The sequence below is a fragment of the Suncus etruscus genome, chromosome 5 (assembly GCF_024139225.1).
Source record: "Suncus etruscus isolate mSunEtr1 chromosome 5, mSunEtr1.pri.cur, whole genome shotgun sequence".
Taxonomy (NCBI): domain Eukaryota; kingdom Metazoa; phylum Chordata; class Mammalia; order Eulipotyphla; family Soricidae; genus Suncus; species Suncus etruscus.
In genome coordinates, this window is record NC_064852.1 from 139,729,122 (window position 1) to 139,741,546 (window position 12,425).

Here is a 12,425-nt window from a genome sequence, read left to right on the forward strand (position 1 = left end):
ATGACCTTGGATAAAGACTGTATTTCTCCATGCCTGTTTATATACCATCTGCAAAATATGATTTTTCATCCCATTTCAGAAACTGGCAGATGTGAGTGAGAAACGGTTTGTGATTTCTTAGGAGTTGTGGAAACAGAAAATATAATATAGTTCAAGGTATTAGGAGCTCCCAGATAAATCTTTCAACAATGGCACGATGAAATGATAGACAGGATTCATTCAGAAAAAGCTATTTCGACTAAAAGAAGAATATGTTTTTAGACAAATATACAGAATTAGTACTTTAGTATCAGTCATGGTAGTATCCTAGTCAAAAGTCTTCTGTACGTGTGCACAATGATGCATATTAAATTAGAAACAACTGTGAGAAATAAACTTTGTGGGCTTTATTTTTGGGGTTTAATATCACCTACTTTCACCCTATCGCTAGTATACAAATTGTTTACACTCAAGATTTCCTTCTAGCAAAAGTGAATTCAGTGGAGGCAACAAACCTCTTGGGAAGAAGGATTTTGTCGAGTGTCCTTATTAAATCCAAGGACCTGTTTGCTTCGGATTGCACACAGAGAGGCAAGGTAGTACACTCTGACATCTTGCCTGAAATCAGTGCCAGAGCTGCCACCAGCGAGGCTGAGCAGGCTAATGACGTCTTCAACGCTGATCCTCCCGAAGAAGGTGTCTGTGTCCTCGCCCACACCCCTTCCAAATCTGCATAGGAGGACAATAAAAGAGGTTCGGCCACACAGCGCCCTCATACTGCCTCTCCACCTCTAAGGAGGTCAGCTGGCTGTCTACAGCATAGCCAAGGTTTCCTGGCCAGTTCGGTCACACACACACACACACACACACACACACACACACACACACACACACACACACACACACACACACATACACAATGAAACATCAAGACCACGTACCCGCAAGCTCAGATTCCTTCCTACACTCGCAATTTGAACCCACTCACCAGGCACACTTAGACGCACAGTTGTGCCCGCTTTGCAGAGCAGAATCCAGCTAGCAGCCCCCCTCCTCCGCCCCAGAGCAGACACCCGTCTTGCTTCCAGCAGCCAACATCGAACCTAAGGCGACAAAAAGCCAACCGGAGTGAAGCTGTGGCTGTGGCGTGCGGGACAGGAGCCATCGCTGTGGACAAGTGGAGAGCTGTACCTTCCAGCTGGGCTGTCTTCTTTACCCAGCCAGGGGGAAAAGAGAGATGCAAAACCCAGCCAACCCTGAGCCTTTGGCAGGCAAACGTTAGGCAGCATCAGTTGCAAGGATCTATTCCTGACCCTGAGTTGCAGCAGAACCACCCCCTCTAACCCCCCAAGACTTTTTTCTTCCTCCTCCCTTGCCACCCCTCTTCCCAAGGATGTCATCAAAGTCCCTGCATCAGCTTCAGAAATTCAGACAATTTCTGACATATAAAAATCAGGCCAGGTCCAGTCGGAGTAAAAAAAAAAAAAAGATGGAAATGACACTCAAGGAAGAAAGGAAGGAAACAGGCTGAATTTGGGTTTGGGGACGCAGCTCCCTGCACCTTGAAAGGAAGAACTAGAGTTTAGAGCTGAGATGCTGAAGCGGGTGAGCTAGGAATGGGCAGTAGATGGCGCAAGAACTCTTTCCCTTCGCAATCTTAACCCTTGAGGGACAGGTGCGTGGCTTGGGCCAAGTCCAGATGTATAGATACATACATTTTCCCGTTTTTGAAAGAAATCTCCCATTTACATATTTGAGACCCATTCAGCATGAAGACAAATGTGTCTGTTCTAGATAACAACCACCGATAAAGTAGTTTAACTGCAGCTCACAGCAATGAAATAAATAAAAAATAAAATAAAAAATGGGGGGTGTAGAAGGAAGAAGAAAGGGCGAACTATTTGGGGGAATGGATTAGATCCTTCCCCACCCTTCACCCCGCCCGGTCACGGATGAAATTTGGTTTTCGGATTATGAAATAAAAATAAATAAATCAGTCCATGCATTTGCATTCAGGCATTACAATATGCAAATGCCAACGTGCAAATAAATTCTTCTAGGTCGCCTTTATTTTTTTTTCTCTCTCTCTCTCTTTTCAATTAAATCACAGCATAATAAATGCGAGGCGCCTGCCTGAAATATACTGCAACTACAGTAGTAACACATGTCCCATTATAACGACGTGGGCATCGATGGAGCCCGATTCATTATCAGACACACACCCCCCACACCCCAAGCTGCACAGATTCTCAGATTAAAATACTCTTTTTTTATTTTTTATTATTTTTTTTTTTTTGCAAGCTTCTGTGCGTTCACAGGCTGCAAGGGAGAGCTCACTCGTATATTTCTTGGGCTGCTTGTACAGGCAGCATCATTTTATTCTAGAAGAGGAGAGAGGAAGGGAACACACACACACACACACACACACACACACACACACACGCAGACACACAACCACCACCACCACCACCACCAAGCCCCTTAATTCCCAGTATTGTGGGGACTTGGGCAGGGAGCAGAGCTGGACTTGAAGAGATTTGCTCTTGGGTTTCTGGGGGGTTGGAGAGAGCTTCGAGGTAGATTTTTTTTTTAAGTGGAGTGGGGGAAAAAAATAAAAAGCCCCAGTACAGGCAGAGACAGAAGCCCGAGTAGCTAGCGGGAGACTTTGTGCCCCCGTTGGAGAGATGGTTGAGTCCTCGTCAAGGTTGCTGTGGTATCCCAGAAACACCATTCACTCCGAGCTGTGACCGCGCACCGACACGGCAACAACTCCACACACACTGCGCCTGGCTGGAGGAGCAGGATTTGAGGAGCTCGCGAAGACTATGAAAGGGATCCGCAAAGGGGAAAGCCGAGCAAAGGAATCCAAGCTCCGGGAGCACCCTGGCCCGAGAAGATGCGCTAGATGTGGCCGCCTCGACTTGGTGCTGATGCTGAAGAAGATGGGGCTTAAAAGTGGATTTATGTTTTGGAACCTCGTCTTTTTATGGACGGTGTCTTGTGCGAAAGGTAGGTTCTGCTCGCCTGCTTTCGGGGGTCCCCCTTAGCTGCCGGGGGGGAGGATGGAAATGGGGGGGGGAGAGCTGACTGGTGGCCAGAGAGAGGCTGCTAGCTTACTTTGCAATTTGCACCGATCAAATAATCCTGATAAGAACCGAAGAAGGAGTTGATTCACAGCCCCCCCCCCTTTTTTTTGGCCTCCCCCTCCCCATAGGAAATGCATTTGGCTTGCCAGTTTTGGGTGTTCAATGCAGTGATTGAGCTTGTACTCAATAAATATTCTTGCAGTATGCTCAAACGAATACGTGAGTTGGTTCCTATAGCCTCTAACTAGTGGATACCCAGGCAGAATTCCTCTGCAAGACTTTTTATTTATTTATTTATTTTTTCTGGGTAGCTTTGTAGGGGTTATCTTGATGTCTAGTCAAACCGGTGGGGTTTGGATGGTTGTGGCTGAAATATTTATATATTAAAATAATACTGGAGAATGTTCTTTTTTTTTTACCCTTTGAGGTAGGAAAGTTACTAAGGGGGGCTAGCAAGGTACAGGTTTTCAATGCATTCGGGCACAAGGGTCCTCCAAGGCTTTCCAGACCAGCAGGAAATGTCTGCATACATTATGTGAATTCTTTCTCCGTGGGCTCTTATGCGTTGATAAATGATAGAGGAAGCTTCCCTGCCTGAGTCTTGGGGTAGAGGTTTTGCTATCATGAGGCTTGGAAGCTGTCTGAGAAGCTGCCAGAGTGTGACCATCCACCTTGGGGGGTGGGTGGGTGGGGGGAGAAAAGTCCATAGCTGACTAGCTAAAAAAGAAAAGCCCAGCAAGTCTCCACGTTCAGACAGGTAGAGTTCAGACGCACAGACAAGGGGAGGGCGTGGGTGAGAGATGCGATTTCTTCCTGAGCAAGGAAGGCAAGGGACAGTGAGGGCTTCCTGGAAGAAGGAAATCTGGAAGGTTGCCCCCGAGCCCCCCACCTCCCCGGGGGACCACATAGATCTCCAGTTCTCTTCCACAACTTCGCCTGCCTGCACCCTTCGTGGGCCATTGATCAGTGCAAAAGGAGGCTCGAGGGGGATGTGGAGCACTCGTGCTCTCTCATTCGGGATCAGGGATCAGGGATCAGCCACCACCACCACCACCACCCCGAGACACCAGAGCGGCGATGGAAGGAGGCTTTCATGGGAGCTAGTTTCCAGCCGGGGTGTCTGGGGGTGCGGGGGTGGGGAGGGTGTTTTGGCCCAGGCGCGCCACGGCTGTCAACACAAACTGGACGCTTCTTCCTTTGTAGAGCAGTGCCTCTCTGAACCGCAATGGGGCCGCGTCTCGATGAAACAGTTTATTGTCCAGCTTGCAGCTGGCTGTCCCCCCCCCCCCACAGAAGGCAGCCCCATTTGCATTCCGTGGAAATGATAATTCATGTTTTGGGTGGAGGGAGCTCCAGGGTTCCCTCTCCCTCTCCCCCCCTGAGAAAACCAAATGGTGGGTGGCCTGTCTCGAATGTTAATGGACAACCCTAGAAGCCAAGAAGTCACCCCTGGTCTCTGGGGGCAGCCACTGCCCTGTCATCTACACCTGCTCCTTTCGAGCTGAATTTTATGTATTGATTTATGATTTCCTTTTTGCCTGGATCCTGGAGTCCCAGCGCAGAAGTCTTAAGGGGGCATCACCACATTGCTTAATGCACAATAAGCATGGAGTGGGGGGGCGTCTTCTATTGCTAGCTTGACTTGCAAGGAGCCTCGCCTTCTGGCGGAGTTGCAAAACCCTCTGGGGTGGGTATTCAAGGCTGGTCCCGGGCTGGCACCTAGGCGTGCGCTCCACCGGGGGAGGCGCAAGAAGCCCCCCAAAACCTCCAAGCGGGGAGCAACTCTATGGTGGCAACTGCGAGAAAATCACCTGGGGATGAGTGCGGGTTCCCTTGGGATACCTGTTGAGCTGAAACGCCTTCGGGGGGCTAATGGGAGCTGGGAGTCTTCGGAGCAAGGCGAGCGAGAGAAGGAGCGAGCCGGCCTAAAAAACAGCCAGCCAGCCGAGCCGCCAGCAATTAAGCCAGGCAGCCCGCACCTACCGTATGTTCTAAAGAAGACGCGCACCTGGAAAGGAAGGAAGGGCGGGCGCGTTCTTTTACTTTCTGGCGCTAAAACCGCCTTTCTTTTTCATCGCTGCTATGGGGTTCAGGGTCGAGGGGTTAAGGTGTCCACCAAGTGACCAGGAACTTGGGAAGACATTCATAGAACAGTCTATTCCCTCTGGGGGAGGGAATTTTACATTGGTGTTGGAATATTGAATGCTAGAAATAACTGTATTATGACTAACTCTGTCAACGACAGTCTCTAAAATAAACACATTTAATTTAAAAAAAAAATAAGAGAGTCCGTCCCAAGGATAAGCTCGAGTCATGTCCCAATTACATCTGTGAGTGACTGTTTTTAAGGTCTTTCTTGGTCACTTCTTTGCGCCTTGTTAAGTTGCTGCGTCGTCTTCCTCGTCTTACTTTATTTTCACTTCTCTACCTTCTCGAGGTTTTCATAAAAACCGGTTCTGTTACCGTGGATTAAATGTTCTTTCCCCAAATGTCTATGCATGCTTTTATCTTCCATGGTTTCTTATTGGGGTCTCATACCCAAGGAAACCTCAAAAGGGGGATTCTTAGAGTCTATAGGTTTCTAATCTAGGCTTGCTCTGGAAGGCTCAGCAAATCCAAGGTGTGCCTTGTGTTTTTCCTCCCCCCCCCCTTTTTTTTCTTTTTCCTTCTTGAACAGCTTTAGCCACCCGAATTCCATCCCTTGTGCATACTTTTCATCCTTCTTTCATCTCACCTCTGTCTGCATACAGCAGTGACAAAAAGGATCAGTGAGAGAAAGAGCCTCAGCTTGGGAGAAAGAAGTGGCCTTGCAAACTAGGCCCAAAACAGCAGGATGAGGTTGAGATGAACCAACCCTCCAGAGGGTATTTTTGCTTCCACTATAATCAGCTGAAAGAAAGGAAGGCGTAAGGCACTCAGTTGGGGACCAGGGCGGGGCCTGGTGGGGAGATGAGATGCAAGTCTCTTTCCAATTAAAACACACACACACACACACACACACACACACACACACACACACACACACACACATACATACACACACAGAGCAAACTGCAGTTGTGGATGTTTCTATTGGGATCTAACCCAGACCAAAACTATGAATCTCCCGAGTCCTGCCCTAATGTCCCGCCCACGCGAGCGTTCAGACACCCGCAGGATGCTTTCCCACATTTGCTTCTTCTCGGGGTTCCCCAAAGGAGCCCAGAGGAAGCCCGGCAGACGCCGCTTAGGGCCAGAGAGCACAGACCCGGCTGCATGGCAGGAGCGGGACGGACACACACTCAGTGTGCAGCCAGCCCGCAGAGTTCTTTTCCCGAGAATGATAGAAGGTTTCCTCCTGCTCTGGGACTCCAAAGAGTCCAGTCTGTCCCCCGAGTTCATCTGAACGCGCGGGGCTCACTCCCCTCTCCCTGGGCTTTTATTTATTTATTTTTTTTTCTGAAAAGGGTCTCGGGTTTCCTAGTTATGGGAGACTCACAAACTGGTGTCCATCCCTCTCCCCAGACAACTTTTCCCACACCCAACCCCCGATTCCACAGGGGTCAAGCTTCAACAGTGTGCGGTGTCTTGGGGCTCACACCCTGACTTCTTGATGGATTAAGGGACGACAGTTGGACCTGACAGTCATGGTGTGTGTGTGTGTGTGTGTGTGTGTGTGTGTGTGTGTGTGTGTGTGTGTGTGTGTGTGTGAAATGTGGTGGGAATAAGGGTTTTTCTACGGGGGGGGTGTGCTTCTGCCTTTTCCAGAGCAATAACAGCAAACAAAACCCTGTCAACTGTCATCACCACCTGCTGGGGGGGGGGGCACCTTTGTGTCTCAGTCCAGAGTCTGGAAATTCTGCAGTTTGCCTGGGACCGGGGATTGTGTGTCTCTGGCTCGCGTGTCTTCCCACTGGGAAAATTGCTCAATGTCCCCCGGGGAGGGGACGGGAGCGAAGCAGACACCCCCCCCGTCATTTCCAGGTTTAAACAGCGGAAGTCAAAGCGTGGCACGTCTATGGATGCACACCCCTGCGTGTGCATCCGTCTGCATCTGTGCGAGTGCAAGGGCGTGCATGATGAGTGTGCAGTTGCTCGCGTGTCTTAAGTGGAAACGCATGGTAGGGGGACAGTCCATAGAGGTTCTCAGAAGACCAGCTTGGCAATACCCTGACAAGTGCTGTCCGGGATTGCTGGTGGCGCCCACGGTCCTTCCTGTTCCCATTCAGACAGCAGTCCCGGAGTCCTTGCTCAGACAACTTGCTCTGCAACAGTAAGCAGCTCAGGGAGTTGCAAAATTCGTTGGGGTGCAGGGTGTGTGGGGCAACTGCTAATCTCCCTTTTCCCCTCACCTCCAACCACTATCTCTGGCCTGCTGCGTTACAAGACCAAAGCAAGCAGAAGGGCTCTAGCAAGAGTTTCCAGCATAGCAGGGATCTAGGGGAAAAGGGCTTGAAGGACTGGAAATGTACCGACTCATTCAGTTCCCGGAGTGTTTCTCTCGGCTTCACTGGTCTGGCCAGCTCAGAGCTGAGGGGGTTCTAATGGGAATGGCAGCGCTTTGCAAAATATGAAGGTAGCAGGATGACGGAAGAAAGATCAAAGACTCAAACTTAGGACTGAGGCTCTTCCAAGAGCCTAGTGCCTAAGGGGAGGCATTGCCCCCCGCCCCTCAGAACTGCTTAAGAACCCAATTTGACATCCTTGGAGAGCTCCCAGAATTCTAGGTAAACTTCCCTGGGATAGCACCTTGCTAAAATCCTTGGGAAATGTCATCTTGCAGCACAATATTTTCCGGAATCTTCCAGTGTTTGGGGGAAGGGGGTCCAGCTCCAGCAGAACGTGTGTGCAGAGAAATAATTAAGAAGCAGGTTTCAGCCTCTTGAAAACCTGATGCCAGCTCCCAGGAGATCCTTCAAGGAGAAAAGGATAGAATTACTCAATAAATTATCTACTCCAGACTTAGCTCCAGTAGTCATTGCTGTTCCTAATATTAATTGGTGTTTCTAATCATGGGATTGCTGGATATATTTTAGCTCTACTTGTCTTCTCATTGAACATACAAGTTGGTGTCGACAGAAACAGTGAACTAATAAGCAGAGTAGTCGCAAAAGGGCCGCTATACTTGTTTCAAAATCGAATGAAGATTTCTCATAAGTGAGCTCTGATGAGAGAAAAGGGTAAGTGCCAGAGCAATGGATGGTGCCATTATCTTCAAATGAAAACAGATTCTAATATGTTTGCTTGTGAGTTTGCTCAATACAAATAGATGGAAACAGGAACGGAGAGATAGTACAGCATATAGGGCATTTGCCTTGCATGCTGCCAACCCAGGTTCCATCCATGGCATTCCACATCTTCCCCTGAGCCTGCCAGTGGCGATTTCTGAGCACAGAGCCACAGTAAACCCTTGACCTATGCTGGTTTGCCCTCCAAACACACACACACACACACACACACACAACCAAATACATGGAAATATTAAAATTCATTTCCTTAATCAATAAAGAAACTTCTCTTCCTTGTCCTCAAGAAATGACATTCTCTGACTAACTTATCAAGATCTGCGTAAAGGGTTTCTGGATAGCAAATATTTTCAATAAATTGTACAATTTGGAAAAAATAGCATTAATAAAAAGGACATGATGGAGAATCTCGCTAGTTTGCTATACACCTGTTACTTTAGAAAACATAATTAAGAAAATACATCATTGCCCTTTGTTTTATTGTTTGTTTTTGGACCACACCCAGTAGAACTCAGATAACCATGAGTTGCCCAAGTTTCTGAGACCAAATACGAACCTTGAACTATCTTCCTTGCATCACCATATTTCACATTGAATTCCAAAGTGTCTGAAATAAAAATGTATAGGAAAACCAGTGATACACACACACATATATATGTATATATATATATATATATATATATACACCTAGTCTATCTTCATTCAGCTCTATATGTATAATAACATTATCTCTGCATTAAAATTCAACTACTAACCGCTTGATAATCCAAATTGTTTAGGAAAAAAATAAAAGCTCCAATATGGATTTTGGTAAAAATTATAAAATAGATAAAATCATTACCAAATTAATATTTTCTCTCTTAAAATGAGCTGGTAGATGCTTCATTGTTTTCCTAATAAAACCAATGTCCTAATTTTCAATATTTTCTCAGAATTAACACCTTGTAAGACTTTAAACTCTCAATGCTTACACCACATTGACTTTTACAGTAATTCCAAGCCAATAGTATTAACATACTCTGGAAATTTAGAAGAAACCAGTAGTTCTCTACTGCAGACACATTGATTCAGAGACTTTGGCAACTGGTCATAGACACTGATGTTTTTCATTGCTTAATTTAGTAGATGTAATAAAGTTTCAAATCCACTCTGGTGAAGTAAAACTGCAAGAACACAGGGCACATGAGAAAATAAAATTATACAATAATTTTGACTAGTTATCCCTATTGTAGCACATAAACTTTTTCAGCCTACTACTCTATGTTTAAAAGGTTAGTAAGTTACTGGCTCTACATGAACAAAAATACACTTCCAAGCTCAAAGCCAATATGAATTTAAATACATATATTTTTATCACCTGTATCTCTTAGACGAAAGGAATTCCCTTTCCAATTTCCCCAATACTTTCTGTGCTATGCAATAAATAAATAAATAAATAAATAAATAAATAAATAAAACACAAAACTTTGCCACACCAGCTCTCCTTCTTGCTTTTCTTTTCTCTTTCTCCTTGTTGTTGTTTAGTTGTTATTTATTGCTTCTTTGGGTGTTTATTCTTCCTTTGACTATTTTCCCCTTCATTGAAATTGATATTGATAGTTCCTAGAAAGACTCTTCCCAGCATTCCTTTTCTTTTCCCAACAGAACCACAGAACTGTATCATCTTGTTCTGCCTCATAAATTGAGGGGGAAAAAAGTGGATGGTACCAGGAGCAAATAAACAATTGCATGAACACTGAGTGGAAATAAAAAGTTATCAGACCTAAATATCAAACTCAAAACAACAATTGTTGTTTGAATTGAATCAATATACCCAATTACAACAAACTATATACAAAGGGGACCTGTAATACTAGCAGTCCAGGGGGCAGAGGGGGCATGCTGCATGCTGGGATGCATGCTGGCAACAGGGTCTGAGGAAGGACAACACCAGATGTGGGAATGGCCCTAACTCACTGTCTCTATGTACATTAAATATAGCTTTGAAAGACTTGAAATTCACATTGGTCACAATAAAAATGAAAAAAAAAACATATCCCAAGGTTAAAAAGAGGAAATTATAGACTAAATGATCTGCTGCTAAATATATATTTTTAAATTAATGAAAATAAACAGCATATTCAAAGGAAAATACACCTAGACTGGCGCCAGTTAAGTCCAGGATTGTGAAGATGTTAACAAAAGAAAATTTAATAAAACATTCCACTATATTACTAGATCACATAAAGAAGAATAGTTCTATAGGTCCTCAAACCCTATTCTCAAACAAATAAACAAAATGTCTTTTATTTTCTGTATTTATTTTCTTCTCTGCATGTTTTTTATTATGTTCAAGTTATATGAAAATCTCTTCTAATTTTCATGTACTTTTTCATAAGAATTATTGAAGACATTAGTATCTATCATGACTCATGGTGGAGCCTGAGGGTGTGTTTATTCCAAAGTAGAGAACATCCTTCTTAGGTGTGAGACCCTGAGTTTGATTTCCAGAGTCAATGAGCAAAATAATACATCTTATGGTATAAATACTAATGTATAAATATTAATAGTTAAATCAGTAACATAAATATTTTTGTAGTTTTAGTAATATATATGATATCTTAATATATTTTATTAATTAGTTGTGGGTTAGTGGTTTGTTTATTTTTTAACAATCCCAATTGTGCTTAAGAATTTATTTTGGCTCTACACTCAGAGGTCATTCTTGTAAAGGATAAATGGATCATATATGCTGCTAAGGACTGAAGATCCCATTTCAGCTACATGCAGGGAAACTGAGTTATCCAATGCACTGTCTCTCAGGACGCTTTGTTACTTTTGAAATATCTCAAAATTCTTTACTTTTATGACATTAAAAGTTGACTATAAATATTTCAAAATAATTCTAACTCTAAGTATTTCAGATGTGGTTGAAATAAAAGTATCATCATAAGTGATTCTCTTAAAAGCTACACTTGCAATGCTAAAATTACATCATTTCTTTGCTTTATATTATAAATGTTTAGAGAGATACTTAATTGTATATAGTTTAAAGTGGTGGTGAATGGTCAGGGAAATAGTTCAGTGGATAAAAGTCTTGGCTTGCATAGAGCCAACATTACATTAATTTGTGGCAGCACATATGTTCTCTTGTTGGATTACTGGTTCCTACCCTACTCAGTATTCATTCTCCACCGTAGGGTGTGATCTGGTGATTAGAATACTGGGTCCCTCCCTACTTACTATTCCTTCTCAACCCTAGGGTGTGGCCTGGTTCTTGCTTTAAAAAGTTCATATTTCAGGAAGGCAGTCTCTCATTCTTAGGTCTTCTTCCATTAAGCTGCTTTCCTTCTTAGGAGCAGAAGGCTTGTGTGTTGGGATTCCTGGCTTGAATGTTGTAATTCCTGAACCTGTTTATGCACCCTTTCACTGTATGAATTATTTCCTGCATCAACATTTGCTTCCAGACCTGTATCTTGCTAGGTCCTAGTTTTGTAGCCTGAGGTTTCTATCAGTCTCCTAATACTGCAAAGAATAACCACAAAACGAAACCAGGAATAATCCCTGAGCTGTGGCATCCACTGACAGAAAATTTTCTAATGGTAAATTTTTTGTGGGGGTTGTCAATTTTTGGCTTTAGTTCTTGGTGATAAGAAGCTACTTTTGGTTCTGTTCACAGGGTTTATATGTGGTCCAAAAAGAGTTATCCACAGGCAAGGCAACCACCTTACATTTTATACTCTCTTTCTCTGTCCTTTTGGTTTTTTTTTAACTAATAAATTTTAAAAACACAGGGTTGAATTTAACATTGATAGGAATATTTAAGTAGAAATTGAGTAATAGATGCATTATAGTCTCACTTATTTGAAACAGCAAGGATTCTTACTATAATTTTTTATATGTAACAAATCAAATGGGGTTCAATCCAGTATGCTGGTGACACTTCAAATAGAGAGAAAATATAGGACAATGTATTTTGGAAATGGTATCAGTGTATATAGATTTTTATTATGCCTTTTGCATGTGGTATCACTTTATATCAAGTATTTCATTCACACATAAAAAATATATCACTGCCTAATTTTCCTGCTTTGAGTTATAATCCTCATATGAGAAAGGTACTATCTTCAATATACATATTAGCATATTCATTTTC

At 43.9% G+C, this 12,425-nt stretch overlaps 1 protein-coding gene across 1 annotated transcript in view; it reads left to right on the forward strand.

Moving 5' to 3' along the window:
• The first annotated feature begins 2,672 nt into the window (after positions 1–2,672).
• Positions 2,673–12,425, forward strand: part of CSMD3 (CUB and Sushi multiple domains 3) — a 1,236,222-nt gene continuing 1,226,469 nt past the window's right edge. Inside the window, exon 1 of the mRNA XM_049773958.1 lies at positions 2,673–2,988. Within this exon, the coding sequence (XP_049629915.1) occupies positions 2,805–2,988 (184 nt within the window). The 5' untranslated portion in view covers positions 2,673–2,804. The remainder of the gene's footprint in view (positions 2,989–12,425) is intronic.